At 35.6% G+C, this 27337-nt stretch overlaps 4 protein-coding genes and 1 long non-coding RNA gene across 8 annotated transcripts; 2 read left to right on the forward strand and 3 right to left on the reverse strand.

Annotated features, from left to right (window-relative positions):
* Positions 1-3333: 3333 nt before the first annotated feature.
* LOC9314173 (pre-mRNA-splicing factor cwc25) lies at positions 3334-6087 on the forward strand. 4 transcript variants are annotated; one of them, XM_021025858.1, is made up of 7 exons: positions 3334-3567; positions 3691-3841; positions 4064-4735; positions 4815-4901; positions 5145-5236; positions 5344-5418; positions 5587-6087. In XM_021025858.1, exons 2-7 carry the CDS (start codon positions 3703-3705, stop codon positions 6070-6072), a joined length of 1551 nt encoding a protein of 516 aa, XP_020881517.1. In that variant the 5' UTR covers positions 3334-3567; positions 3691-3702; the 3' UTR covers positions 6073-6087. The 4 variants fall into 4 exon arrangements, with proteins under 4 accessions (XP_020881517.1, XP_020881518.1, XP_020881519.1 ...); XM_021025859.1 differs by having other exon boundaries at positions 4818-4901; XM_021025860.1 differs by having other exon boundaries at positions 3337-3567; positions 5618-5916.
* A 2314-nt stretch (positions 6088-8401) lies between these two features.
* LOC9312448 (rhomboid-like protein 20) lies at positions 8402-11359 on the forward strand. The gene is made up of 8 exons (XM_002876334.2): positions 8402-8665; positions 8770-8870; positions 9442-9582; positions 9780-9846; positions 10242-10393; positions 10485-10586; positions 10719-10844; positions 10933-11359. The coding sequence occupies exons 1-8, from the start codon at positions 8641-8643 to the stop codon at positions 11098-11100; spliced, it is 882 nt and encodes a 293-aa protein (XP_002876380.1). The 5' UTR covers positions 8402-8640; the 3' UTR covers positions 11101-11359.
* On the reverse strand, positions 11301-13861 carry LOC9312449. Its single transcript, XM_021024579.1, has 6 exons — positions 13297-13861; positions 12999-13091; positions 12649-12879; positions 12355-12457; positions 11913-12142; positions 11301-11774 (listed from the first exon to the last, which is right to left on the reverse strand). Exons 1-6 carry the CDS (start codon positions 13620-13622, stop codon positions 11546-11548), a joined length of 1212 nt encoding a protein of 403 aa, XP_020880238.1. The 5' UTR covers positions 13623-13861; the 3' UTR covers positions 11301-11545.
* Positions 13862-13933: 72 nt separating this feature from the next.
* On the reverse strand, positions 13934-17584 carry LOC9314174 (CDPK-related kinase 7). The gene is made up of 11 exons (XM_002878060.2): positions 16660-17584; positions 16008-16138; positions 15852-15893; positions 15657-15765; positions 15487-15565; positions 15109-15405; positions 14891-15003; positions 14700-14807; positions 14555-14617; positions 14307-14474; positions 13934-14215 (listed from the first exon to the last, which is right to left on the reverse strand). The coding sequence occupies exons 1-11, from the start codon at positions 17143-17145 to the stop codon at positions 14078-14080; spliced, it is 1734 nt and encodes a 577-aa protein (XP_002878106.1). The 5' UTR covers positions 17146-17584; the 3' UTR covers positions 13934-14077.
* Positions 17585-22672: 5088 nt separating this feature from the next.
* Positions 22673-24072, reverse strand: LOC110228113. Its single transcript, XR_002331731.1, has 2 exons — positions 23858-24072; positions 22673-23510 (listed from the first exon to the last, which is right to left on the reverse strand). It is a non-coding gene; the product is annotated as an uncharacterized LOC110228113 (long non-coding RNA).
* Between the last annotated feature and the right edge of the window lie 3265 nt (positions 24073-27337).

Below are 27337 nucleotides of genomic sequence, written 5' to 3' on the forward strand. Positions count from 1 at the left end.
TGAAAGACCATCATAGCTCATAAAATCCGATAATGGATATTGAATACCAGAAGAAGACATATTGCAATAATAGTCATTTAGATACTCTGGTGCTTTACTTACTCTCCGAGTAACTTCTTTGGGAGGAGCAGTAACTGTAGGAGAAACACTGTTGGGAATATCATTCACCACTGTAGGAGATTCACTCACAACTACATGAACAATATTATTGGGACCAACAGTGGTATCCTCTACAGCCACATCAATGCTTTTGAAGAAATCAGGTAGAGTAGAAGTAGTACCTTTGTTAAAAGGGAATATATCCTCATGGAATACCACATTCCTAGAAACATGAATAGCATTTGTCTCCAAATCCAAAAGCTTGTATCCTTTAACTCCTGGAGGATAACCAAGAAAGATACATGGTTTGGCTCTTGGTTGAAACTTGGTTCTGTTTTTGGAAGATGTTGAGCTATAACACAAGCATCCAAAAACACGAAAACCACCATAATCAGGGACCTTTGAAGTTAAAACTTCAATAGGTGACTTATCTTTGAGTAGAGGTGTTGATAGTCGATTAATAAGGAAGACCGCCGTTAAAACACACTCTCCCCAGTATTCAAGAGGAACATGAGCTTGAAACATGAGAGATCTAGCAACATTTAAAATGTGTTGGTGTTTCCTTTCCACAACAGAGTTTTGCTCTGGTGTTTCTGGACAAGAGAAGTAGTGAATGATACCTTTAGCCTTGTATAATTCCACAAACTTCAATTCTGGTGCATTATCTGATCTCACACCTTTCACTGCAGTCTTATATTGTGTCTCAACCATCTTCAGAAAATCTGGAAAGATTGTTAGCACTTCACTTTTATTGCGTAATAGATACAACCAAGTGATCCTAGTATGATCATCCACAATGGTTAAAAATTATCTATATCCATCATGTGTTGGCACTGCAAAAGGACCCCAGACATCAATATGTACCAAGTCAAAAGCAGAATCACAAACATTGTTTTTAGATTTAAACGGAAGATGCTTTTGTTTTGCAAGAGGATAAATAGTGCAATGAAAAGATCTTTTATTCCTTTGTTTAAAACCAAGTACATCTGTAATAATATCAGATTTCTCCATAGAAGGATGACCTAATCGGCTATGCCATAGACTAGAGTCAACAACAATGTTTGTAGAAAAAGTGATTTGATCTGCAGGATTGACAACACTCTGAACATCCAAGACATATAGATTGGAAATTTGCTCTCCTCTACCAATCATCAGCCCCTTGATAGGATCCTGTATAATGCAGGAAGCTTCATCAAATGTTACTCTATATCCAAGATCTTTAGTCAACTGACTGATGCTCAGAAGATTCAGCCTAAAGTCAGGAATATAAAGCACATTATTCAGTATTAGAAACTCATTCAGTTTAACTGTTCCAATACCAGTGATCTTAACTCCAAAACCAGTTGGTAATGTCACTGAATTATTCAAAGTTTCAGATAAACTCAGAAATAAAGCTTTATCATGACATACATGATGTGTTGCTCCACTATCAATAATCCATGATTCAGAAGACAAGACATTACCTATCGCTCTCAAAACTCCAACAAAACCAATAGTAGAAGAAGAGAAAGATATACCAGGTAATGCGGTGATCATTGCACCAGAAGAAGATGCAGTAGCAGGGGATGCAGTCTGAAGCTGAGAATTAAAGTAGGCAACAACACCATTGATCTGATCTTTAGTAAGAACTCTTGTAAGTCCAGTAAGTAAATCATTAGTAGCAGTCTCTGTCATTGCCAATTGAGCCACTACAGGTTTAACAGGAGCTGTGTGGTTGACATTGACAGTTTTATCTGCTTGATTCTTGTTCTTGTGCTTGAACCCCATCGGATACCCATGTATCTTGTAGCATTTATCAACTGTGTGTCCTGTATAACCACAGTGAGAACATATAACCTTTTGTGGTTTAACATATGTAGCATTAACTGAAGCTTGAACTGATTCAGGTGCAGAAACATGAAAAGTCACTGCATTAGAAGGAATTGGTGTAAAACTTCTCTGACTCTGATCCTGATCCAACAAATTGTAAATCTCTGCTAGGGAAGGAACATGCTTCTTCATTATGTTTTGGCTTCTAATGATTGCATAAGATTCATTCAAGCCAGCCAAAAACTTAATAACACGAGCATTATCTCCTCTTTTATCCACAACTTCACAACATTCACAATTTTTGCACAACTTGACACAATCAGAAGCATCCAATTCATTCCATAAAGTTCTCAGAGTAGTATAATATGTTGCAAGATCCATAGTACCCTGTTGAAGTGACCAAATCTGTTGAGACAACTGATATGATCGCGGAAGATTAGTAATGTGATAACAAGTCAATAGATCATTCCATATCTCTGAGGCATCATTAAAACGAAGAATGCTTTTGTAAATTTGCTTTGACATTGAGTTTAATAACCAAGATTTCACCATGCTGTTACAACGAGACCAAATCCTGAACATAGAATCTGATTCAAGAGGTCGCGGAACAGATCCATCAATGAAAACTAGCTTGTTCTTCGCATCTAAAGCTATCTTAATCGCAATTTGTTAATCGCATAGTATATAAATATGTGACTCGTTGCGTTTTTACGCATGTTTGTTAGTTAATATCATACATTTATGAAAACTAAGCTTGACAATATTAGTTTAGAACAACTTCTCTGCCGAGCCTGCTTATTCTACACGTCTGAAGAGTTATTTTAAGTTATTTTATAATAAGGAAATTCGTATAAGTCGTTAAGTTTTAATTTTATTACAGAAGAACATGGTCCAGAAAAAATTCAAATCACAATTTATAATTTCTTAGATTTCTTTGGCAAGAGTCTGGAGAGACGCCAATGATAGATGGACAAATGCGTTATGAATTGAAGATGTGACAATTTATCGCTGAAAGCATTATCATGTTTTAACAAAAAAAAGAGTATCATGTTGGGCCAATGCAAGCATGTCGAGTATCAAAAACCTACGGAAGAGTCAAAATTATGGGTCCAACTTTGATGTTAAGAATCATGTTTGTATATCTATAATTATCAGTTCACAATATTAATTGCACTTTAATATTGTTTTCCTAAAATTGATTTAGTGATTATAAAATTGAAGACCGTAGTTTGAATATTTTTTTCACTACGATTTTTAATCATTAACAAAAGTACTGCAATTCTATGATTGGATATATACCTATACCATAATCTCATAATCATGTCATATACTTTAGTCTTGAGAAGTCAGGCCATTATACTGCTAAATGGGCCTGCTTGGTCCATTAAGTCTCACCGCCTCCCCAGATTTGTAAAGAATTATTGCACCGAGAAAAATATCTTCCTTCGAACCCTAACTTTTTTTTTTCCAATTAAGGGATCTTTGTACTAGAGAATAGAGATAGAGATAAACCACACTGGTAATAAATTGAAGATTGTCAAATTTGTCGGAATCCTTGATCAACACACACATGTTCTCGATTATCGATTCGATCTCCTCCTAGTCTTGTAATTTTTGCTGGAAAATTTTCGTTGTGTCTGAAAACTCCACCAGTGATCGGTGAGCGAACATCCTTTCAATTCTGGTTTCATTCATGTTATTGAAGTCGTTAATAGTTGTATCTATCTTGACACGATTAGTAAACATTTGTGTTGATTTTTGGAATCGAATCATTTGTTGCAGGTGTCAAGCTCCATGGATACCGAACTGAATTCACCACCGCATGATGATGGAGGTGATACCACAACCGCTTTTCGAAAGCCTTCCAATGACGGGCCTAGCAGAAAATATCGTCGTCGAGCTTTAGCTGACGATGGCTCATCTTCATCTGATGGTTAGTTCGTATGATTAGCGTATTTGATTGGTTATAGCATTTTAGGTAACGGGTTTTAAGGTGTTGTTGTTTTTGATTTATCATTTATTGTGCATCTTTGTGGCGATTTCGAGCTAGGGATACGATTTCTTGAGTCACTAAGAATGTGGACTATCCGTTTCATGTCCTCTTTAAGTTCTAGTCATATAGCTTAGTATAGATCTGTTGGTTCTTGTTTTGTAGGAAGTCCTGAACGTAAGCAGAGCCCTAATCCAAAGCATTCTAGGGGAGATATTAGGAAAGATTCTGAACCACTTCATGCGAGGAAAGAGGATAGGCGAGAATCTGACCGCAGTCGCTATGGTAGAGGTGGTATTGATTCTCATAAACGTGATAGGTACTCTAGGGATGATAATTACGGATCTAAGCGTGATGAGTACAACAGACATGAGAGGGATGCACATCGTTCTAGCCATGATCCAAGAGGTGGCCGACATTCCGACCGCAGAAGAGTGGAGACTGAACATAGCAGGTCAAGAAATGATTCAGACAGACATTCCCGTGATAAGTATAGCAACTCTGGACATAGAGTCAATAGTGAGGAGAAAGGTGAAGGTTTGTCATCTGGTAGGAGACACGCAGACTCAAGAGTAGAGGATAAAGAGAAGGATTACGTGCGGGGGAGAGATTTTCAAGATGAGAAAAGAGGTTCTCGCTGGAGTTTTGGTGACCTCCATTCCCGTGATGAAAGAAAGGAACATGAGGACCCTGAGATTAGAAAGGAGAAGGATGTTCATGTCAAATCTCCAAGAGACCGTTCTGATGATAAATGTTTGGCCACTGAGAATCGAGATACTCATTCTAAGAAATTGAAGGGGTTCATATCAGAGAAGTTTACTACTGGCAGTACTAATGGTAAGACTTTCCTTCTCTTGTTTTCAAATGTTTTCTTTTTGTGTTATGTAGCTCCTTGCTCTAAGTTATAGTGCTACAGCAGAAGAGAAACAGACATCAATCTTAAAGCCTGAACCCGGTGATGTTGATGCTGCAAAAGTTGCAGCTATGCAGGCTGCTGAATTAGGTAATACTGTTTTGATGCTATTCATAGACTTCTTGGCTGTTATTCTTCATTTATTTGGCCTCCTTACTGAATTGACTTGTCCATGTTTTTGTATACTTATGATCTTGCCATCCGAAGATACTTAATTGAAAGTCATGCTTTATCTAGATAATATTGTTTCTATTGAAAATGCTTACAGAAAAACCTACTCATGTCTGCTTTTACCTAGTTCTTACCTTAGCTGTTTTGCTTCGATGAATCCAGTGAATAAAAACCTTGTTGGAACGGGTTACCTGACAACAGATCAAAAGAAGAAGTTATTGTGGGGAAAAAAGAAAAGCACGGCTTCAGAAGAGGTATCTTAACTATTTGTGGATATGTAATACTTACATACTTTGTGATATAAACCTTAAACTCAGAATTTTTTCGTGATTCTACTTTTGCTTATATTCCTCCGAACCAGTCTGCTCATCGTTGGGATAATGCTAGTGCGCTAATTGGTGACCCTGAACGACAAGAAAAATTCAACAAACTTATGGTAAATCTCATCCTTCCTCCCCTACGTACATCTTTTGCTTCCATTGATTGTTTTCCTACCTCAGTGATCATAATAATATAGGGCAATGAATCCAGAACTTTGCAAAGTCTCATATTAAAAAATTGCATAGAATTTGTTGTATATAAAGTAATACTAACACATTTTCAGAGTCTGAGGTTGCGTTGGTGCATCATTGTAGGGTGTGAAAGCGAATATAGTAAACCAAGAGCAGAACCTGAGCGAAGTCGAGGTGGAGAAGCAGAAAGAGTTGCAGATGGACCTAGAGAAGCAGTACACAGCAGGGTTAAGGAGGAGAGATGGGCGAACAGTAGGGTTAGGTCTTTGAACCTTTTTGGTAAATTATTATCATACTCTCGTCTCCTTCTAAGCAATCTTGTAGCATCTTCTTTTTGTACTCTACTACTCTTGCCAAATCCCTTGATCACAGTTACCTCAATGTGTGTAAGAATTAAGTGCAGTAACCATGTTTTGAGACCACCCGAGTTTGGTTTTGATTCCGACCTAAAGAGTGAGATATCGAATTGTTGTCGGGTTTTTTTACATCTTTGGTCGCCAATGAAAATAGAATTCGTGGACTCAGAAGTGTTAAACTTATTAAGCGATACCATTAGAGCTATTCATGTTAAACTGTGAAAGCATCTTGACATTAATTCTTCATTTGCCCTCGTTTCAAAAAGTATAATGTGTCCATTGAAAAATCTTTACAGTATATGTAAAAACTCTAGAGTGTTTCAATATACGAAGAAATTGGATTTAACCCGAAAAAGCATAGAAACTCGTAGAGTGTTTCACTCCTCACACCTTTATTACAATCAACTCCACATAACGTTTCTCTCAATGATTTCTCAGGGTTTTTATGAGCTTTCCGGTTTTCAAATTGCCGGATATTAGCACTAAACCCAAACCGAAAATGTGTCAAGTTCACGTGTTAACTAGTTGAATCTGGCGTGAAAACACTGATCTAAATACATCAAGTTTAGTTTAAACTTGGAAAAGTATATAGAAAACATTGAAACTATCCAATACTATTTTAGATATCTATTAAGATAAAACAATAGCTTTTGGATTTAACGTCTCTATTAAAATTTAGACAAATATTATCTTTTACTGTCTACTAATACTATCCATATATTTTCAACAAAAAAAATATTATCCATATATTGCAATTTTTTGCTCATTTTTAATTTGACTCTTTAAAAATCAATCACAACACTACACAACAAAATAAAAAAAAAATCCACAAAGAGGAAGAAGTATGACTAATATCAAATTAGATACATATGGAGCTAACTGGATACTAATTTTAATCCTCAACTGGTGAAATCAATTAATTGGTGGGCTAATTTGTTGGGGGTTTTTTTGTCTACTATTTGAATCAATCGAAATATTTGTATAAAAGTAAATTAAGAACATATAAATCAATATAACTAAAAAGTGGCATTTGAGTTTGAGTCATAATATTTAAACGTTAATCAAAACAAAGTTGGAGAGTGAGATGTAAGAACTAAGAAGATAGTTCGAGAGAAGAAAAGACATCTCATTATTTATTACATTTAAACATAAACTAATCTTAAATAAAATCCACCATCTTGAATGAGTAACCTTGACCTACAACCCTTAGAAGATCAGGATGTGCATTTTCCGGACGAGGTAGAAGTACCCAAAAGCCTTTCAGTTTTATTGCTTTAATAGCAAACCGGATGTCATGGTCTCCGCTAATTACTAGCATCGTTGTAGGTTTCTTGTGTTGATGTGAATGCCTTTGCATCCATGCCATCATTTCAATGATGATTTGCTTCTGTCCAGTGTCTTTTGTTTGTTTACGTAGTTATGAAAGAAAACGAGAATTAATTAGTTATGTAATAATCATCAAACCTAAACCAAATATTAAAAGAAATATCACGGTTACCTCTTGGCGATTCCAGAATAAAGACCAGCAGCCTCAAGACAGTCACTGCTTCCAGGGATCTATGTTCATCATTCTCATGGAAATCTCTTTTATCACCAACCGCATGCATATGGAGTTCACATGTGACAATGCACGAAGTCCCAAAAAGATACATATCGGTGCCGCCATGTATAGAAAATTCGCCACTTTTTCAACGTGTTCCCTCAAATAAGAGTCTGATAATATAAGACATGAAAATATGTAAGTCACCAAAAGAATTCATGACCACACCCACATATATACCATGATAATCCTATGTAGTATCTAATTCACAATTAGTAAATGGCTATTGAAATACTACGTGGTTATCGTTATTAATTTATTAAATAATATGATTACAAATTCAGTTCATGTGCAGCTTTGAAATCATATTGAGATGAAATCGTCTTAGATAATAATGGACAAATTTAATAATTATGAACAAAATTACCCATCCGTTTCAAATTAGTTGTTGTACTAAATGTTAAATTTTTGTTTCAAATTATTTATCATTTATGTTTTTGACAAAAGTTTTAATTTTATTCATGTTTTTAGCTTATTAATTGATGATATCAAATAAACTAATACATTAATTAAGATAAAACATAAAAATAAATGTTTTTTAATATGTGCGAAACAACTAATTTGAAACAAAAGAAAGATAATTTACATCAAATTTCTTTTAAACTCGTGAAAACAAATTGAAAACACTTGAAATATTCAACATTTTGTGAATTCATGGGCCTAGATTTTTCACAAAAAAAAAAGCCACCATTAAATGAGTATCAACACAGAGGTAGAGCCGTGAATTCGGATATTTCTTTATATAATTTATGGGCTTGTTTGAAGAATCTAGGCCCAGAAACTAATTGCGTTTGTGAATATCAACATAGATTTATGTCTTTAGGAAAAAATAGGCCCATCTCCAACGTAAATAAACAACACAGATTAATTATTTTTCGCATTACTACGAAACGCAATTAATTTATTGGTCAATTTGAGTTGTTTATTTTGCCAACTAAAAAGTGAAATTGCAATAATAATGATATTTCTGTTGCACAAAAAAAAAAAAAAAAAAAAGAGTGAATGATTATGGTATCTTCTAATTGATGTTTGATTTCGAAGTAAATTGAATTCGTGGAAACATCCTTGTCACAAAGAAGAAGATCAAAAGGTTGGTTATTGTTGCATCGATCTCCAAATCCAGATTGATTCGTCACGAAACTTGCTCACCGGTTGTTGCTTCGTCGCCGTCCTCTGTTCACCCGACGAAGATGAACGGCGGTCCCTCCGGTTTCCGTACGTATCATCGTCCTTCTAACGCTTGATCAGCTTCTTCTCTGAAATTTCCCAGTCCTTATTTTAAATGTCGATTTGTGAGTGATGAATTGTTGACGTTTCAGATAATGCTCCGGTAACCAAAGCCTTCGTTATCACGAGCGCCCTTTTCACTGTCTTCTTCGGGATCCAAGGTCGTTCTTCTAAGCTTGGTTTGTCTTACCAGGTATTCGCATTTGGTGTCTTGTGTTGTGAGTTCTTCTTACTCGTTTTAAGAATTTTGGGGATTTACTTTAGGATTTGCTGTGTGAACCTAGGATCTGATTCTCTGTCCGATTTGTTCGATTTTGATATATTAGAACAATAGGCTCTTCGGCACTAGACATTGGTACTAAGAATGGTTCTTATTTTGGTCATTAGTGTGGTGTTTAGTCAGTGTAGCTTGTAAGCATTCATCTGCACAATCTTGGTTTGCTGCTTTGTTGAAACAAACGACGTTTCATTCTTGGAAACATGCCATAATCATCATTTATCAGCTTCTACTTCGATTTTAATCGCCGTGTGGTGCTGAATAATAGATGATTTGCTAAGAGGGTTTTGACTCACTGTCAAGTGTTAATTAGTTCGATAGCTTGCATCTAATTATCTGTTTCTGTTTGCCAGTGACCTGACACCTGAATGATGTTTGATTCCAGCATCCCGGTTTATGATTCTAAGTTATTTGTAGTTGTTGTTATGTAAATCTAATATCTCAAAATACAATTTGTCTTTATAATCTTCTTCCAAACGCGCTGCAGGATATTTTTGAGAAGTTTCGGATATGGAAGTTAATCATGTCGACTTTTGTCTTCTCCTCCACACCAGAATTGATGTTCGGATTGTATTTGTTATACTACTTCCGAGTTTTTGAGAGACAGATTGGCTCAAATAAGTACTCGGTAAGTGATGCTTGTAGCTCGACTCTCTTTGCTTGGTATATATATATTCTCATGTGCTTTATGTTTCTTGTTCACTTGGAAAACTGGTTACGAAAAAGGTTTTCTGGTGATAATTCTTTTTTTTCCGTTTTCTATAGTTAAATTTCACTATTTTCTTTCTCTTACAAAAATTAAATCAGAGAGTGTTCCTGCTGCAGGTTTTTATCTTGTTCTCAGGGACTGTATCTCTATTACTCGAGGTCATTTTGTTATCACTGCTTAAAGGTACCCATCATTCTATTTCAAGACAACCTCTTTAAAGCCTTTGCTTGGGCTTATTAGTAAGATTTGCAATAGTAGCACCAATAAGGTTACTATAAGGACTGTGGTTGTTGGTTCACTTAAATTGGCTTCATTACCATTCCTACAAAAACTATGGAGAAAATGCAAAAGGAAGGATTGTGGTGCTCTGAATTATGATGTGGGAGCTAATGAGTTATGATTACATTACTGCGATGATCTTAATTGGTTTCAATATCAATCCTATTTTTCTTTTTGCTCTAATATTCATGAAAATCTCTTACAAGATATTGTCCTGGTCCATGAATTTGATTATGTGTTTCAGTTCATTGGTTTTTATTGTATATATTTATTGCAACTATCTGTTGTTTCTTTCTCAGATACCACAGCAAACTTACTAACCTCTGGACCATACGGCCTGATATTTGCTTCGTTTATACCCTTCTACTTGGACATTCCTGTTTCAACGAGGTTTCGCGTATTTGGTGTCAACTTCTCTGATAAGTCATTAATATATCTCGCAGGAGTTCAGGTAATCAAAACCATAGGTTTAATTGTATGATCATTGTTGTTCGAGTAGTGTCCTTAGTATTGATAATCTTCTTGGTTTTCTTTTTCTGCAGCTTCTACTATCTTCTTGGAAAAGATCCATCTTTCCTGGAATTTGCGGCATAATTGCCGGTCCCTTGTATCGTTTGAACATCCTTGGCATCCGCAAGGCAAAGGTTATACCTTTCTAAATTCTAACCTTTTTGTAGAAACAAACACATCACTATAGATCTCTCTGTCAAGTTGTTGGCTTCTTAGTTTTCTATGTCGCTAGAGTAACACTAAATTTATGTCTGAACACATCACAGTTCCCCGAGTTTGTGGCTTCATTCTTTTCGCGGCTTTCTTTTCCCTCTTTCGGTAACTCTCCTCCTCCAGCACCAAGCAGAAACATCGTTGGGACTATATCACCTAACACAGGGCGTCGAGCAGAGGTGAGTCATCCTTTTATTTTCTCAGTAACATCCGTTTTGCCTTTTAGCCAAACTTTTAGTGTCATCTAAAACGCTTCTTCATTTACAGAGATCTCAGCCAGCTCCAGTGCCGTCAAGTGTGGAGCCATCTGAGGAAGCCATAACTACATTGGTATCAATGGGATTCGACAGAAACGCAGCGAGACAGGCACTTGTCCACGCCAGAAATGATGTCAACGCCGCCACAAACATCCTTCTCGAAGCACAATCCCACTAATTGAAAAAGGGTTTTACTCTGAATGGGAAGAGGCAGAACATTGTTAATTCCAGCTGATGCTTTCTTCTGCTGCCATTGGACAAACTTTTGGAGCCAACATGATCTCACCATGTATGATCCGGCCAAAGATCTGACCAATCTTTTCTCTTTATGTTCGTAGTTAGGAAAAATTGTGTAGGTTATGTAGTACAGATTTGGAGTTAAGAGAAACACTCATAAGCTTACATATTTGAAACTTCAAAAAACACAGATCTTACTACATCTGTTCTTACAAAACCCATTTACACAAGAACCGTTTGGAAGCCAATGAAAAACCTCTATAACTCTGCTCTAGTTTTTACATACACTGATTTAGCATTTGACTAGAAGAACGTGGGAAGTTACAAGACTAAGTTTGGAACCAGTTTGAGTAGATTTGCAATGAGACCTTGTAAAGGCACAAACTTTAGCTTGCTTCTTCTTTTCTTTCATCCATGGTGTACACTGGTATTTCCCAGTTCTTGTTCTTTTTAGGATCATCAGTTAAGGTGAGATCTGTTTCGTACTCTTTAAATGTTTTGAAGTATGTTTTGGCTCCCATCATTACCAGTCTCTCCATCATGAATAACTGGTAATTATTCTCGATTATAGGATCCAGAATCTCGCTAAAATTCGATGAGTAAGCCAGTTTGTACCTGCAGTATAAGCAAATCCAAAAACATTTCACAACTAGTCTATGTAAATGTATAAGGTAGCACACCTAAATATGTAACCGAAACATCTAAAAACTGAGTCCACTAGACTTTTCGAGGATCTGATCAAGACTAATTTACCTGATGGCGAGAGGAGAGAAAAAACCAGGCTTCCTTTCATTAGAACCAATAAAAAGAGTCCTTCCTCGTGGGATCCGCTTCTCTATCCTGCGAAGGATAAACTCAGGGCGCGTATCTCTGTCTAGATGAGGAAATTGAATCCTTTCAACTCCAAATCTGTCTTTTCTGGTTTTCAGTTTGTCCCCTCGACGAACGTGGATGGCATCATAATCACCAAGTTGTGCTTTTATCTATAAATATACCAAAACGTATTCAAGCTTAAAGGCTTCACTCAAGATGCAGAGTAAACATTAATTGGTCACTAAGCTTATTTTGCAAGAGATTTTTCACAAAAAGCCACCATTATATGAATATCAATATCTTGCAGGATACATATATATATATATATATATATATATATATATATATATATGTTGGTTGAAGGAAGGATTTTCCATGACACCTTTTCGGCGGCGTTTCTCAATTTCGCAGCTGCCATATTAGGGAGAAATGAATAAGGAAGCATGACAGCACTACGATTGCTTCTATCTTTGCACTCAACGAACCTACACCCAAATTGCCAATAATCTCAAAGGAGTTAAAGGGGATTATAAACAAGAGAATAAGAAAATTGATGATTATGAAGCAGACTTCCCAAGTTAAGTTACACCCAATTTCACCAGCTAGATCATGATCTGATCTCCAAGGTTCAATTCCCTACAAAAATCCCGACGAAAATAATAAAGGAAGTGATTACCAAGCAAGTGGACTTGCGGTTCGGTTAATGATCAAGAGATTTGAGTAGTGACTCTCTTTTAGCCTGTGTCGACTAACTCCACTAACATGTGCAATCCCTCTTTCTCCCAACTTCATACTTGTAGATAGAACAATATGCCATGTTTTGGAGTCATCTAATATCACTGGTATCTTCTCAGATATGAGGTCAATGTCATACAAGGAGTCCATTGCACAAGAGCTCCCGACCCAACTAAGAAATCCAAAAGCGACACTTGTGTTAAGAGATTGACACTAAACATTGCCCCAAGGTTGCAATAGTAAATGCATATCTTTAGAAAACAAACAAGTCAAGCAGATTACAGAACTCACCCTTCCTCTGTAGTTTTGTTATCAGATCGATTGAGTATACCTTTCTTATTATGTATTGGATTGATGCACATTCCAGAAGGCATTACAAAGGTCCTGCAACAAGAACATTGTTATGGAATTGATCATGTCCTGCACTAATATCAACCCCATAAAGCTTCAGCCTTTTTCCTTGAAAGCCTAAAGAACTCAACTTTAATCTCATTGAATTCTTAAGCACAGTAGAACCCAGAATTTGACAATTTCAAAGCTAAATTTTGCATTTTGTCTTGTACAAAGCTCAGAGATGAATCTCGGTTACCTGTTAAGAAACATGGCTTCTTCAAGGGCACACCTGAGGCTAGATTCTTGGTGACCCAAGCCAGCACAGGTCTCGCAGTTTTTGCCAGGACAATCGATTCTGTTTCCCCAATACAAGTACTTCTCCGACAACGAATGATGTCTCTTACCACGAGGAGACCACACGAAATAATCGATTAGGGTTTGTTGATACGGCAATCCTAGTTTTCCGGTGGAGATCACCGAAGAGAGCAGGAGGAGGAATGCGAACACAACTATACATAACAGAACAAGACGCTGAGATCCAGGAGTGGGTTTGGTCCTTTGAGCTTTGCTCATTGTCGCCATTAAGGTGTTTCAAGACTGAACAATGCGAACGAGGAAGAAGAAGAAGAAGAAGAGTACTCGTCGACGGTTAAACACAGAAGACCCGATCTGAAGAACGGTCACGTGAGGTTCGTCTCCGGCAGCTGTCAGAAGTGTTGTGGCGGATCCCAACATTCGTTGAGCTGATCCAGAGATGATAGCTCCGATAATGCTTCTCGGCTTTGGCTGCCATCAAAAGGCTCTCTCGAGCTCGACACGTAAAGTTGGCCGCACAACGCCTGAGCAAAACCGGTTTAATTAAACCGAACCGAACTGAAATCGGAACAATTCGGTTCATCTGGTAAACTTTATTTTGTTCAATAAAAAAAGATTTCTAGTTTGTGAGAGATTAATTAAGGGTTCAAATCTTTTTCAAAACAATTATGTTTACAAATTTCCTCTCTTTTGTTTCTTTTTCAAATCTTTAATCTAATTCTCTACGCTTTCTGCAATGTTCTAGAGGACACGCCGTGTAAGAGTCTGACAAACCCCAAGAAACTTAGCTTCCCATCAGAATGTCTTATCCAATCTTGAAGAACAACCTGAACAGGCACCGATGGACCGAGTCCGAGTTCCTGTCAACAACAAAACAACACATTTGCTCAAACGCATCAAGCACCAACCAAAGACATCGATGATAGCACATCTCGAAGGGAAGTTTTATACCGTGGCAAGTTCTTCGATCATGATGACTCTGTTCCCATCCTTCTCAAACAACTCATATGCACGGCGTGCATGTTGCTCCCAAGTTTCCATTGCTTCTAGCTGATATACACTTAAAGCTGAAGCGCAAAACTCTTCAAAGTCTAGTTTCTTGTACTGAAGACAACTAATCTGCAATCCAAAATATCATTTTATTACCATTTATACCCACCAAACATAGTGAATATATAACTTAGTCCTCATTGCCTTACCATGTGTACAAAATCCAAGACTCGTGAATCCTTTGTAGCTTCTGTGGAGCTCTTCAAGATAGCCTGCAATTTTTAATCACACCATAAGAAACCACAAAAATATACTAGTATGAAGAAGAGACGTGCGAATGAAATTGAAACTCACTGTTTTGTAATTCTGCATAGAGATATATCCGTTTTTGCTCGGTCCTAACAGATTAAACTGCTCTTGCAAATAAGTCAGCTGCGGTACTGTTAAAGTTTTGGCAAGAGCCTGTAACCATGAAAATAACAGTTATTGACTTTTCATCCACTAGACCTGACTATCAATGGTAACTACTGAAGAATCCAACTCACCGCTAAAGCCGATTTTCTCAAAGCCGACGACATTATGTATACTTTTACAAGCTTGTAAATGATCATATCAGATGGTATCTTTAATTCATGCGAGCCAACAAGCCAAGGATGGCCTGAAACATAAGACAAATTGTTCACATATATGTTTGAAAGCAGAGCAATATCAATATGATAAATATTACTGAAATAGTAGCATCAAGTTGGTTATAAAGACTTACACAAAGCCTGTGCAGCAGTTAGTCTCTTACGGTAATCTTTATTTAACAAACGTTTCACAAAATCTACAGCGTCAGGTGAAATAGATGGCCAGGGAGCTTCTTCGAAATTGGGTTCTGCTTTAAGAACAGCTCGGAAGATTCCAGATTCAGAACGGGCCCAAAATGGCCGGCTACCACAGAGAAGTATATAAGCAATCACTCCAATACTCCACATATCTGCCTCAGTTCCATATGTACGGTGTAAAACTTCAGGGGCCACGTAATAAGCACTTCCTACAATGTCATTCAACCTCTCATCTGCAGAAAGGGTAAAACAGTCAAGTTTTCCATCTACCATTGCGATAAGCTTCAAAAAGGAGAGTACTTAAAACCTCTTACCTGGCCTGACATAGTCAGAGAGACCAAAATCAATGGCTTTCAGAGGAGAAGACTCATCCTTTGTAGTGAAGAGAAAATTCTGTAAATGAAAAAAAAAAAACAGAGAAAGATTCGTTAAGGATGAGAGAACAATCTAGAAACCAAAACAAAACGGTTACGAATCTATTCACCTCGGGTTTGAGGTCACGATGAACCACGCCTTGAAGATGACAGTAGGCTACTACACTAAGAATCTGAACCATTACTTTTTTAGCATCTACTTCTGAGTATTTGCCTCCCCTGATAATTCCAAACAAAGAAAACTCAACCAGTCAAAGCACGATACAGAGAAAATAAGACAGAATCATGTATGATGTAGCAGTTACCTTTGAAGTATCTTGTCCAAAAGTTCACCGCCTTGGCATAACCTAATCACAAGAGAGAAAGGAACTAAATTAACTACTTTGATCTCAATCATTCAATCGAAAGATGAATCTGAGAAAGCATAGGAATGAAAAATCTATGAAGCAACTTTTACTTACTCCATCACAATGTAAACATTTTCATCATCTTCGAAGGCGTCATAGAACTGGACTAGGTTCTTGTGACCAGTCAAAGCCCGCAATATCTTCACTTCTCTTCTAACATCCTCAATTGCAATTGCCGTAGTCATCTACCGAAAATAGCATCCACAATATTAGAAAATCCAAACGGTTAAATCAAGAAAGAAGCTCAGGCAGACAATTGGTTTATCAACATCACTCAAGAAACTTGATCTGACAACGTACACGATAATATCAGTCTCGCAAATTCAAAATCCAACCAACAGATAACAATTGACAGCATTAGACTTCTATAAACGCGGGCAAGTTAATCATCTAGCAATCTACTATCCAATGGTGGTTGATAAACCTTCTCAGTAGCTCACAGATCTCACTAATATAGCTGATACCACACAGCTTAACTTGGCATAATGCGAACACCAACCAAACAAATTGTTTCTGACAACACCTTGGGTAAAAATGTATTAAACAAAGATCCTAAACAAAATGCACAAGTCACATTCCAGCTAAGCGTAAGCCTAAGCCTATGAACTACACATGGCAAATGACAAGTGGAACCTAAGGGATGATCATATCATAATAGCTTCAAAGGAATCAACAGATCACAGAGAGATTGATAATCATTACGAACCTTGGATTTGGGAATAACTTTGACAGCCACATCTTGACCTTTCAAGCTACCTTTTTTCCCCTTAGCAGAGCAAGTATACCCAAAATGCCCTCGACCCACCTCACCATCAATCTCGTAGTGTGAAGCAAATTGCTTAGAGAACCCAAATTTCTTGTCAAGGCCAACCTCACACTCACTACCTTCAGGGATCGAAGCTTCATTGGGCTTAACAAAACCGTGACGACGCGCGAGGAGAGCTCGTATATGCTTAGCTGGTGAGGGAGGTGGGAAAGGTCGCTTGAAGATACGAAGTGGCGTGGAGCTCACGCTCGAGGATGACACAGCTGGTGAGGTTTTGAAGAGACTAGGTAATGGACTTGGACTATAAAACGGAAAGCCTGAAGATTTCGCTTTCTGAGATGAATTCTTAGGTGACTCTTCGATTTCATTGGAGATTTGGAGATTCTTCGATTGCTGTTCGATAGGTTTCCCATGACACAGCCCCATCAATGGAGATCAAATTAAGAGTAAAGAGAGAAACTTTATGTTTTCACACAACAACACAATGTCGAATTTAGATTCAATTCCCAGAAATTAAAAAAAAAACGAGAAAGGGAAAAACTTCCCGGGAAAGAAACAGAATTTCTCCCGGGAAAAGAGAGGAGACACAAAACCCAGAAGAAAAAACAAGAAAAAAGGTAAAGCAATTCGACTTTCTAACACATGGGAATGCGAGATCAAAGAAGATAAACCAAAACCTAAATCAGTAAGAGTGAAAGAGAAGATATATAGATATAGGAAGAAGAAGAAGAAGAAGAAAGAGAAGGAAAGAGGCAAAATTTTCAGTTCCAATGAAAATGAAAGTAAAAGCAAAGGCGCTAAGAATAAAGGTCGTGAGAGAGAAGGGTAAAAAAGGAAAAGATGCTTAGCAGAAGAAGAGCACCAAGAAAAAAAGAGCATCAAAGAAAGCGAATCAAAAGAAAGAAGTTTCCTTTTTGTTTTTCTTTATTCAAAATATATTTCTTTTGTTAAAATGGGATCAATGTGTAAGTTTAGTAGCTAAGAAAAAGTCCATATTCCTCAATTTTCTTTTTCCATTCATTGATGAATAATAATGGAGGTAGGGTTTTGCTAAGTTTTGGAACATACCTTAACCAAACCAGCCTGTCTTCATTCTACACATAACCCAAAGTTTCTTTCATTCCCAAATTTTATTATTATTCTTTTGATTATTGTAATCTTAAATCCTTTCACCCATATCATGAACATGATGAACTAATGAGCAAATATTAGTAAAATATGAAGTTGGTGTGGAATTTGTTATTGCTTATGTTATGTGATGTGATGAACATGGCTAGGTGTGCTTGTGTAAAACACAAGTATTGGAACTTTGCTTGTTTGTTGGGTTCCAAACTTTGACTAACTTTTATGATCTTTGATATATTTGTGTTTTGCCCGCTTCTTCTCTTACTAAATTGTTAAAGGATCCATCTCATTTTATCATATTATGTTTATCAAAATTATGCATAGGATAATATTAATTATATTATATAGATTGGCATCTTTTTGTTTGTATAGGGGCTGATTTTGTGTAATAATTACTCATACAAATTTAGATTTATCTTTATTAGATTGAGTTGATCATCACTAAAATAAAAATTAAAGTAAAGTAGATCCGTAGTTTTTGTATTACTACTTTACTAGTAATAATAATATAGGGTCACAATGATTTCTTCCATTATCAAACCATATACAGATATGCTTATAACTTTGTCCCATAAATGTAGTGTCTATGTATTGCGTGTAGAAGATTGATTAGTTTAAAATAGTTGATTTTTTTTCTTTTTCGTAAGAGAGTTTGTATGTTCAAACATTTGTCCTCGTATATCTATGTTTTAAAGATAAAAACGGTGCTAGCTGGAGAACTTACGCAAACTAACTTTGGTTGGAAATTTTGAAATATCAACTAATGAATAATGTATTTAATTAAACAAACGTAGTAATCATCTCGAGGTTCTCGGATGATTACTGTATTTGCGTTAGTTCTCGGAGAAGCTGTAGGCTACTATCTCGAGGTTTTAAGGACGGGCCTCGGGTAGTTCGGCTCGTGGCAACAACGATGAGGATTCCAATACTTCGGTATTGTGGCAATCACGCAAATTTCCGAGTTTCGCGGACTCGGAATCGGTATTTTTTCTCGCGACTTGGCCATAATTTCTCAACAGCGATCCCAAGCTTTTTGAGTAGTAATGTTGTTTTTTATTTTCTGTAGCGTGCTTTTATCCGTTCTTGTTTTCTCTGTAACTTCTGTCAAAAATCTCAAAATGGTATAAAATTTCACCTTTTACCCAAAAAAAAAAAAAAAAACGTAGTAATCATTGAATTAATTAAAATAAAACATAATTTGGTATGAAGAATAAAAGATCCGAGAAAATACGAGAAGAAGAAGGCTAGAAGCACATGCATGTTGGATATAATATTCCTCTTGCTTCTCCAACTATGACATCGATCAATCATTGAATGTTTTTCCCTGCCAATTTAATTTAACTTGATTACACAAACTTTTAAATATAGTCTATATTAGTAGTATTAGTTATCAAGTTCATTATGATGATAACACAATACATTGTCAATTTAAAAAAGTGATGTTGGCATTTTTTCCTCAAATGTATATCAATAGCGACACTGAATATTCTTGATCGTGAAGAAAACTCACTCTTTGCCTCGTATACCACTACAGAAGCATAATCAGACGAATAATACTTATTATACTATATGATTGGATCTTCATATTCCTTTTTCCCTTTTTCTTTTTTATTTTCTTTTCTGTTTTCAGTCAATTATTGTGTTATACAATTTGTAATATTGTATAGTATAACGGAATACTGTTTTAAAAGATTCTTGCAAAAGATTCTTTCACTTTTTCTTCTATAAACTAAACAAATATTCCTTGACGACAGGAAAAACTACATATCTCAGTCTAATAATCATGTGTTAATCAATATGCATGATTGATTCTTAACGCATGAAATAAAAAACTATATGTAAAATGATCGTAACTTTCCAACATTTCCATAGCATCTCGATGAGTGCTAGAATATTATAACTAATTTCTGTATATGTTCAATTTGTTGCGCAATAGGAAATGTCAATTTGTACTTTTGCAAATCTTCTATCAAAGCATTGAGTTTTCAATTTTTCTTTCAAAAAAGTATAAAAATCATATCAATCATGTGATTAGTAAACATTTGATTTTCTTTTGCTAGTTTGTGGATAAATTTTGTTGGGAGATTGTAACATAATGCTGATTAAACCCTTATGTTGTTATTTTATAAAAGATAAAACCTTTTGACAAAAACCATGAATAATGATTTAATAGATGAAAAACTAAAATTGGTATGGAAAAGTTGGAAACTTAACATTGTTGTTGGGATATATTATTGGTAGCGAACAAATCCAAAGTAATGAAGGTAATGGGAGAAAAGTAGGAAAAGCAAAGAATTCTTATTCCTTGATTCCTTCATCTCCTCCACTTCTTTATATGTCTGTAGATTCGTAAAGAGTCTAAATTATAAAAGCTACATCTTTTTTTGGATAAGTAGGTGATTGCATGATGCATACGCACTTAATTCCAAACTGAACTATACGAGGAAATTTTCCAAGAGGAACTATTGTTGGGTCTGTTTTTTGTTTTTGTTTTAGACAACTGTTATTGGGTCTTAGTTTCTGAATGTGAAACAGTGCTTAGCCTGGCCCAACACAATACTTGTTAGTGGAGATCATTTCGTCTTTCACCTTTCTGGGCCTTCAGCCGAAGACTTATCCCTTAAAACCCTTATTTTCTTCCACTGTTTTTTGGATTTGTTTGGACAATCTAATTAAGAGCTAACCTTTATCATAATTCATAAGTAAAGGTCAAATTATTTATAATGTCATTAGTATTATTTATACAAATATATGTAGAACATAAAATATATAAGTTATCTGATTTTTCTCATGAGACAATTTTTAATATGTTGTAGATAGATACTACTCGAGCTTAACATAGTAATATAACGTGCGTTTTTTTCTCTTTCTTTTTTGTCAACAGCTTAGTGTGTGTGTTGTTAATGATTGCTTTGCTATAAATCTATAATTTCCAGAAGAATATACAAATTCAAATTGTACTTTGTTACAATAGTTTATTTTTAAATGGAACTTTAATTATTCAGTTTTTGTGAAAAGCTATATTTATGTTTTCTTTTTGGTCGAGAGGTTGAGTATCGAGGAGACACCAACTCCCTCTACACCATCACGCTTCCTAGACGTACTTTCTCGATTTATATTTTCGCTTTACTCTTTTTTATTTCTTCAAGTTCATTATGTTATACTCTTTTTCTCTCAAATTGCAAAATGTGACATTCACGTCAGATTTTGGAAAAGTTTTCAAATGTCCAACCCCTTAAATAATCATTCATGAAAATTTATGAATTATAGTTTTTTTTTTTTGCTAAACATAACAGTATATATATATACGTGGTATTCAAAAGGTATTCAAATGCAAAATAAATAAAAAGGATAATACTTCAAAATCATCCGATGTCAGCATAGGAAAAGTAAAGCACTGTGGTATCGGGATAAATAAATTAATTAATCAAACATAAGTTAAGAAATTCACCCATACATCACCACAATGTGTCTACTTTGTCTTTGTATATTAAGAAATTAATTCATCCACACAATCCATATTAGTAAAGATTAGAGAAAAAAAGAAATGCTTTTTGTCTCATCGAAGAATGGCCCGGCCCCATCAATTCTTTCCTTTTCTCAGTTCTCTTTTTTCACGCCTTTACCCTGCCTCTTCATTGTTGTTTACTCTTTCTTTCTTTTTTTTTCCAATCAACTAATGTTAGAGATAGTACAATTTAGTAGTAGTAATTAGTTATAATAAAGATTTATCTTTTATAAATTTGCAAAATTTATGAAACTGCAAAGTTTTTAATCTTAAAAAATCATGCCTTGTGGTTATGGTACTGTTTTTTTGTGTCACACCTTCTCGCGCCATTATATTACCTCCTTTTCAAGCATTAACTAATCCGTCCTCCACATTCATAGATTTATTTACATTAACAGAAATAGGTTTTCACATTTGACGAAAAGATTCTCCAGTTTCGTCATACCTACTTTGTTGTGAATCTGTGCTTGCTTTTTCCATGTGCTCCAAAAAAACCTAGAAGTCTAATAATCCTAAATAAATTTGAAAAAATGTTATATACTTATTACATATAGACTATGATCGATTCATACGAAGGAAAAAAGGTGGTCAAACATATATAGACAAATACAGTAAATAACTTTGGTTAAAATTTTCTTCAAGGAAGACACAAAAAAAATGAAGGTTCAAAAATATTCAGAAAGATACGAACAAAAGGCAGAACTCTTTAGGGGACAAGATAACATGAGGTAGCTTTGAAACTCTAACACTTCTCCATATATTCTTTCATTAAGATTCTACAAACAGCTTCTCTTCACTGTCCTACATCGTACGTTCAGTTTATATACACCATTTCATGATGCTTTTAAGTTCTATATATAATACATTACACATAATATTTTGAAAGTCTTGTTTCTCTGCAAGTACTTTACCCAATCACATCTCTTTGTTAGATTCTTCTGCATGTACAAATATTCCCACAATCTAATAACCTTCGTCATTAACAATAATACTTTACGTACCTCTAAAAATTGATTTTAAACTTATAGTTTTCCATTTTTTTTGTATTTTTCTTTAAAAAAAAGGAATACAAAAAAAAAAAAAACAAATTCCTACTTACAAGTCACAACATATGTTTACACTCATTTCTCAAAACTTATACTAAATCCAAATAAAGTCTTTTTTTTTTGGAAAAAAAAAAACAAAAGATTTGTGGTAATTATAACCACGTTAATTAATAATATGATAAAATTAAGGGTGAATTTGTGCAGAAGGAAAAATGGGAACGTAAATTAGGAATTCGACATTATGGTTGAGTTGTCCTTAACAGAAGAATAATAATTGGTGAAAATGGGTCTGATTTACATACTTATTACAGAAAAACCAGAGCTCGTGAAATATATGCGCGTGGGCGCTACAACCACGGCTTTACGAGTAAGTGAAATAACATTCTGACAATTCATAAATGCCAACCAGTTGAACTAATAAATGATCCTTACGTGGCCCACCACCGAACTTCATCTCTGCATGTCTAATAGAAAATGTATTTAGACACCTACATTTGAATCTATAACAAAAACTTATGGACGCAAATTAGAAAATTTAAACCACTAACCTAATAACGTAGATATATATTAATAAATGTAGCACTTATAGTTTGATATATGACTCTATGAAAGTAGATGAACATGTATCTAAATTTATAGATAAATTAATTCATTAAGTAATTGAGAATATTTTATGAAATTCGAATTTTTTTCCTAGGAAAAAAGCATGGTTTGATTGATTTCATGCATAGGCTATGCTCCATCGTCTTCTTCCTTTTCACTCTAAAATTTCTTGTTTTGGTATTATAGTGTATTTCTCTCAATCTTGACTCATTTCCACAAATATCCTTATATCTGCATCTATACTTTGTAGATCTATTTGTGAAGATCCCAAAAATGTTTTACATCCTTATTTGTATAATGAAAGTTATCTTTTTTCGATGAATAAACAATGGCGATGTGAATCGAGCAATTTCCCAAAACACGGCCGAATCAATTCAAGCTTCGTCGGTTGTAAAGCCTTCAGGACAGCTTTAATCATGTGTAGCTTGAAGTACTGGTTAACACGCTCACCCACATATTCTTCTCGATCGGCGAATAATCTAGCAGGAAGATCTAGATCCGCCATAGTCCTCACGAAAAAGGTGAAGATCTTCGTTAGTTATTGGAGCCGCAACAAAATTATGAACATGCAAACACGAAAGTATACATTTATGCTCATTTGTGAATGTCCAACACGAAAAGTATCGATCTATGCTGATTTGTGAATATCCAAGATCTGGGAAGAAGAAACGACTAATATAGAATGGCCGGGTTTTTTTTGCAAATGACGGAGAAACTGTAGATTTAAAACCAACGACGGTGACTAGGAGCACAAAAACAAACAAAATCGACCTAAGATTCCATTAGACTCAAGAAAACTCCGGAAAAACGCGGATGAAATTAAACCGACCGACTCTTAAAAGAACCAACTCCATACCGTAAAAGAAGATGAAAATTCTTGTTGACTGCGAGAAATAGAAACAACGGCGAAAAAAAAAACTTCGCCGGAGAAGAGATACAATGATTGAAAGAAAATTAGAAAACTGATTGATTGATGTAGAAGAGAGAGGTTGGATAAGCAAGAGAGATGATAGTTTATATAAATGAGAGAGACGCGTGGAAACACGCGTAAGGCTATTTTTGGTAAAAAGAGGGGCTTGTTATAAACCATATGGATGGATTCCATAACCGGCCCACGGCCCATTAGGGTTTTACCTTATTCTCTGTATCCTGCTATTATCCTTGTATATATATCCCCTTTTCTATTAATGAAAGACACAGTTCACAACACGTTATCAGCACGAGGTCTACCTACCTGACTAAACCCTACCCAACTAAACAAGCACAAAACCCTAGCCGCCTCTAAAATATTTGTTGTCAAAACACTTGTCGATGGTATACTCGTTTTCGAACATCTTCTGTTCCGTCTCCGTATTAGAGATAAGTAACTTCATGGTTTATTACTTTGTTCGATGTCGCTTATTAAATTATGATTCTCTATGGTTTGGTTTGTTTATTTAATTATCTATGCATGAGATCAGTTTATGCTCACGAGAATATCATTTAATTATTGTACAAAGAAGCTAAGTGCACGTAATCATGCTTTACTGTTTGGTTCGTTTAATTTTGTCAAATTGAAAACTCTGTGTAATTGAAAGCATGACTCATTAATTTAATTGAAAGCAAGATCATTAATCTATTGTTTATTGTGTTACCGAATATCGTGTCTAGCAACTGTTAATTGATCGTTATTCTGTTTATATTGGTTTAGAAATTAACAGCAAATCTAGATCGATTCATGCTCAAATGTCTTTAGTTATTCCATATGTTGATTTCAATTATGGCTTCCCGTGGAAGACATATGTTTGTTATTTTATTATTTGGCTAAGTTGATGATTAATGTAATAGACATGTTTCCATGAGCAAAATTCTGAGTTTTTTAGGAATCAGGATTATATATATTGAGATTTTGTAGGAGGTCTCAACCAGCTAAGAGACATAACTGTTTCCAATCTCCGTATCAGATCTCGGGTCTCTGTTTCAGTTCTCCAATTAAGATAAGTGCTATTTATTTATTATGCTTTATATACATGATCCAATTAAAGTTTGATAAGATAAAATTTGCATGAAAATTGGCACATGTGATTTGATTTATGATTGGAGAATTAATTGAGAAGTTAGTGAATGGAAAGATGTTTAATGGCATGATAGATTGAATGTTTTAATATAAACCCTAGGTTAAACCGAAAGTAAACCGAAACCCTAAATCCTAGGTTAAACCGGTTTAATAAACCCTAAGTCACGGTTTAGGATCAAGTTTCCCATATAAGGAAAGTTTCCAGAAATAGAAAGTTTCCATAAATAGAAAATCTCCAGAAATAGAAAGTTTCCATATAAGGAAAGTTTCCATAAATAGAAAGTTCCACACATAAAACCGAAACCCTTGAAAAAACCCTAGTACTATAAATCGCGGATGCTAAAACCCTAAAACTTAACCGCGAAATCCTAATATCCTAATCTAGTATGATCCGATTGTTTGGTTGTTGCATACTAGATCAATCTTCTAGGGTTGATTTCATCCATATATATATAACATGATTGTTTAGAAAACACTTGCTGAAGACAAGCATGGCTCGGTCTTAAATACCGCATGACTTGGTCTAACCGATTACATGAGTTCTCATTTAACTCTATATATTATAGATATCAGAAATCAACTATTATGAATACACGGCACTCAATGCCTCTGGTGACAATTATTTAAAATAGGCTTTGGACACTGAGATTGTCCTAAAGGAAAAAGGGCTTGGTGAATCTATTATGGAAGGAAACAATGTCACAAGAAGAGAAAGATATAAGGCGATTATTGACATACGCCATCACCTCAATGAGAGTCTCAAAATCAGTACCTCACTATTAAGAATCATCTGGACCTCAGGACAGAGTTGAAAACAAAAAAAAATAAAAAAAAAAATAAAAAATTCAATATAACCACCAAAGAACGGTGCTATTACCCAAAAGCCCGATTCGATCGGAAGAATCTCAGATTCCAGGAATTCAAATCCATGAATGAGTATAACTCAGCACTATTTAAAATAGTGTCAATACTGAGATTCCGTGATGAGGAAGTTACTGAGAATGACTTGCTAGAGAAAGCATTCTCGACCTTTCACACAAACAATATATTGCCTCAGCAACAATATCGTGAAAAAGGTTTTTACCACATATGCAAGTCTAAACTCTTGTTTTGCTACTTGCTGAGCAAAACAATGAATTATGAATAGTGAAATGAGACCTCCTGGTCATACCCCATTACCAGAAGCCCATTGGGCTGAAGAGCCTAAAAAGCCTAAAGAGACTAAAGAGTCTAACCACGTCCAAAGAGATAAGTATCATGGCCACAGTCATGGTAAATGGAATGAACGTGGTAGAAGTGGCAATTATAATTTATATGATCAAGGAAACCATTCATATGGTTAAGGCCACCGACCCGACTTTGGTCGTAATCGAGGTAGAGGCCGCGGTATACCCAAACCACAACACTCAAATAAACTTGTTTGCCACTGATGAGTAATGGGGAAACCATTGGACTAAGACGTGCAGGACACCTAAGCATCTCGTTGATCTCTATCAAGAGAGTTTGAAAAGAATCAAGAAGCTCATTTAGTTTATCACGATGGTGAAGAAGATTTCGACCATGAGATAGATGATTATGAGAATTCAATAAACGAAATATCTAAAGACATGGTTCATTAGCCAAATTGCGGGTATAGCTAAATTTAGTGAAGGCTAAGGGTAGGCCCATGGCAGGCCCATATTCCCAAGGGCACGCATCCTCAGATGCTTCATATTCACCCAGCTCAAAGGGGCTTGTTGAGTTTCAAAGAAATGTGTTTGAATGGTTTCCACATTGAAACTAAGGGTGAAGGGAACAAAGGATTCCCATATATTACTAAGAGCACCCAAGACCATGAGAAGGTCTTAGAGACTATACCCGCGTCATATATCTTTACTATGCCAAAGTCAATATGATAGAGGCTAATACAGTAAACAAAAGGGTTTATTGAGAAATTCACTAATGGCATGACCGGCTTGGCCAGCCTGGTTCTAACATGATGCGTAAAGCTGATATTAAAATCAAAAAGGCACACTCCTTAAGGACCTCACGTGTGTAGCATATACACAAGGGAAACCCATACTAAGGTCATCACCAGTCAAAGCAACTAGAAACTTGGTGTTTGCTAGATTGCTGGCCCAGACCATAAGTTTGTGAGCCCACATACTTAAGACTATATGTCTAGATAATGCTGGTAAATTATGTCCCAAGCGTTTTATGGCTACAGTATGTCCATGAGGGGGAGAGTAGTATACCCCGTGGCACATGTCCATACTTGAACTCACAGTAGCTGCTTGGGGA

The sequence above is a fragment of the Arabidopsis lyrata genome, assembly GCF_000004255.2.
Source record: "Arabidopsis lyrata subsp. lyrata unplaced genomic scaffold ARALYscaffold_5, whole genome shotgun sequence".
Taxonomy (NCBI): Eukaryota; Viridiplantae; Streptophyta; class Magnoliopsida; order Brassicales; family Brassicaceae; genus Arabidopsis; species Arabidopsis lyrata.

Bases quoted from the DNA above. Each gene is read 5' to 3' on its own strand.
- LOC9314174 (XM_002878060.2), bottom strand. From the start codon at position 17,145: ATGGGGCTGTGTCATGGGAAACCTATCGAACAGCAATCGAAGAATCTC. The intron at 15,004-15,108 runs GTAAGTCTTTAT...CTTATGTTTCAG, and splicing joins AACTGCTGCACAGGCTTTGT to GCCATCCTTGGCTTGTTGGC. The intron at 14,216-14,306 runs GTATAAAACTTC...TGTTGTTGACAG, and splicing joins TGATCGAAGAACTTGCCACG to GAACTCGGACTCGGTCCATC.
- LOC9312449 (XM_021024579.1), bottom strand. From the start codon at position 13,622: ATGGCGACAATGAGCAAAGCTCAAAGGACCAAACCCACTCCTGGATCT. The intron at 12,880-12,998 runs GTGAGTTCTGTA...TGGATTTCTTAG, and splicing joins AACAAAACTACAGAGGAAGG to TTGGGTCGGGAGCTCTTGTG. The intron at 12,458-12,648 runs GTAATCACTTCC...ATTTGGGTGTAG, and splicing joins ACCGCAAGTCCACTTGCTTG to GTTCGTTGAGTGCAAAGATA.
- LOC9314173 (XM_021025858.1), top strand. From the start codon at position 3,703: ATGGATACCGAACTGAATTCACCACCGCATGATGATGGAGGTGATACC. The intron at 5,237-5,343 runs GTATCTTAACTA...CCTCCGAACCAG, and splicing joins AAAGCACGGCTTCAGAAGAG to TCTGCTCATCGTTGGGATAA. The intron at 5,419-5,586 runs GTAAATCTCATC...ACACATTTTCAG, and splicing joins AAAAATTCAACAAACTTATG to AGTCTGAGGTTGCGTTGGTG.
- LOC9312448 (XM_002876334.2), top strand. From the start codon at position 8,641: ATGAACGGCGGTCCCTCCGGTTTCC. The intron at 8,871-9,441 runs GTATTCGCATTT...AACGCGCTGCAG, and splicing joins AGCTTGGTTTGTCTTACCAG to GATATTTTTGAGAAGTTTCG. The intron at 9,583-9,779 runs GTAAGTGATGCT...TTCCTGCTGCAG, and splicing joins TTGGCTCAAATAAGTACTCG to GTTTTTATCTTGTTCTCAGG.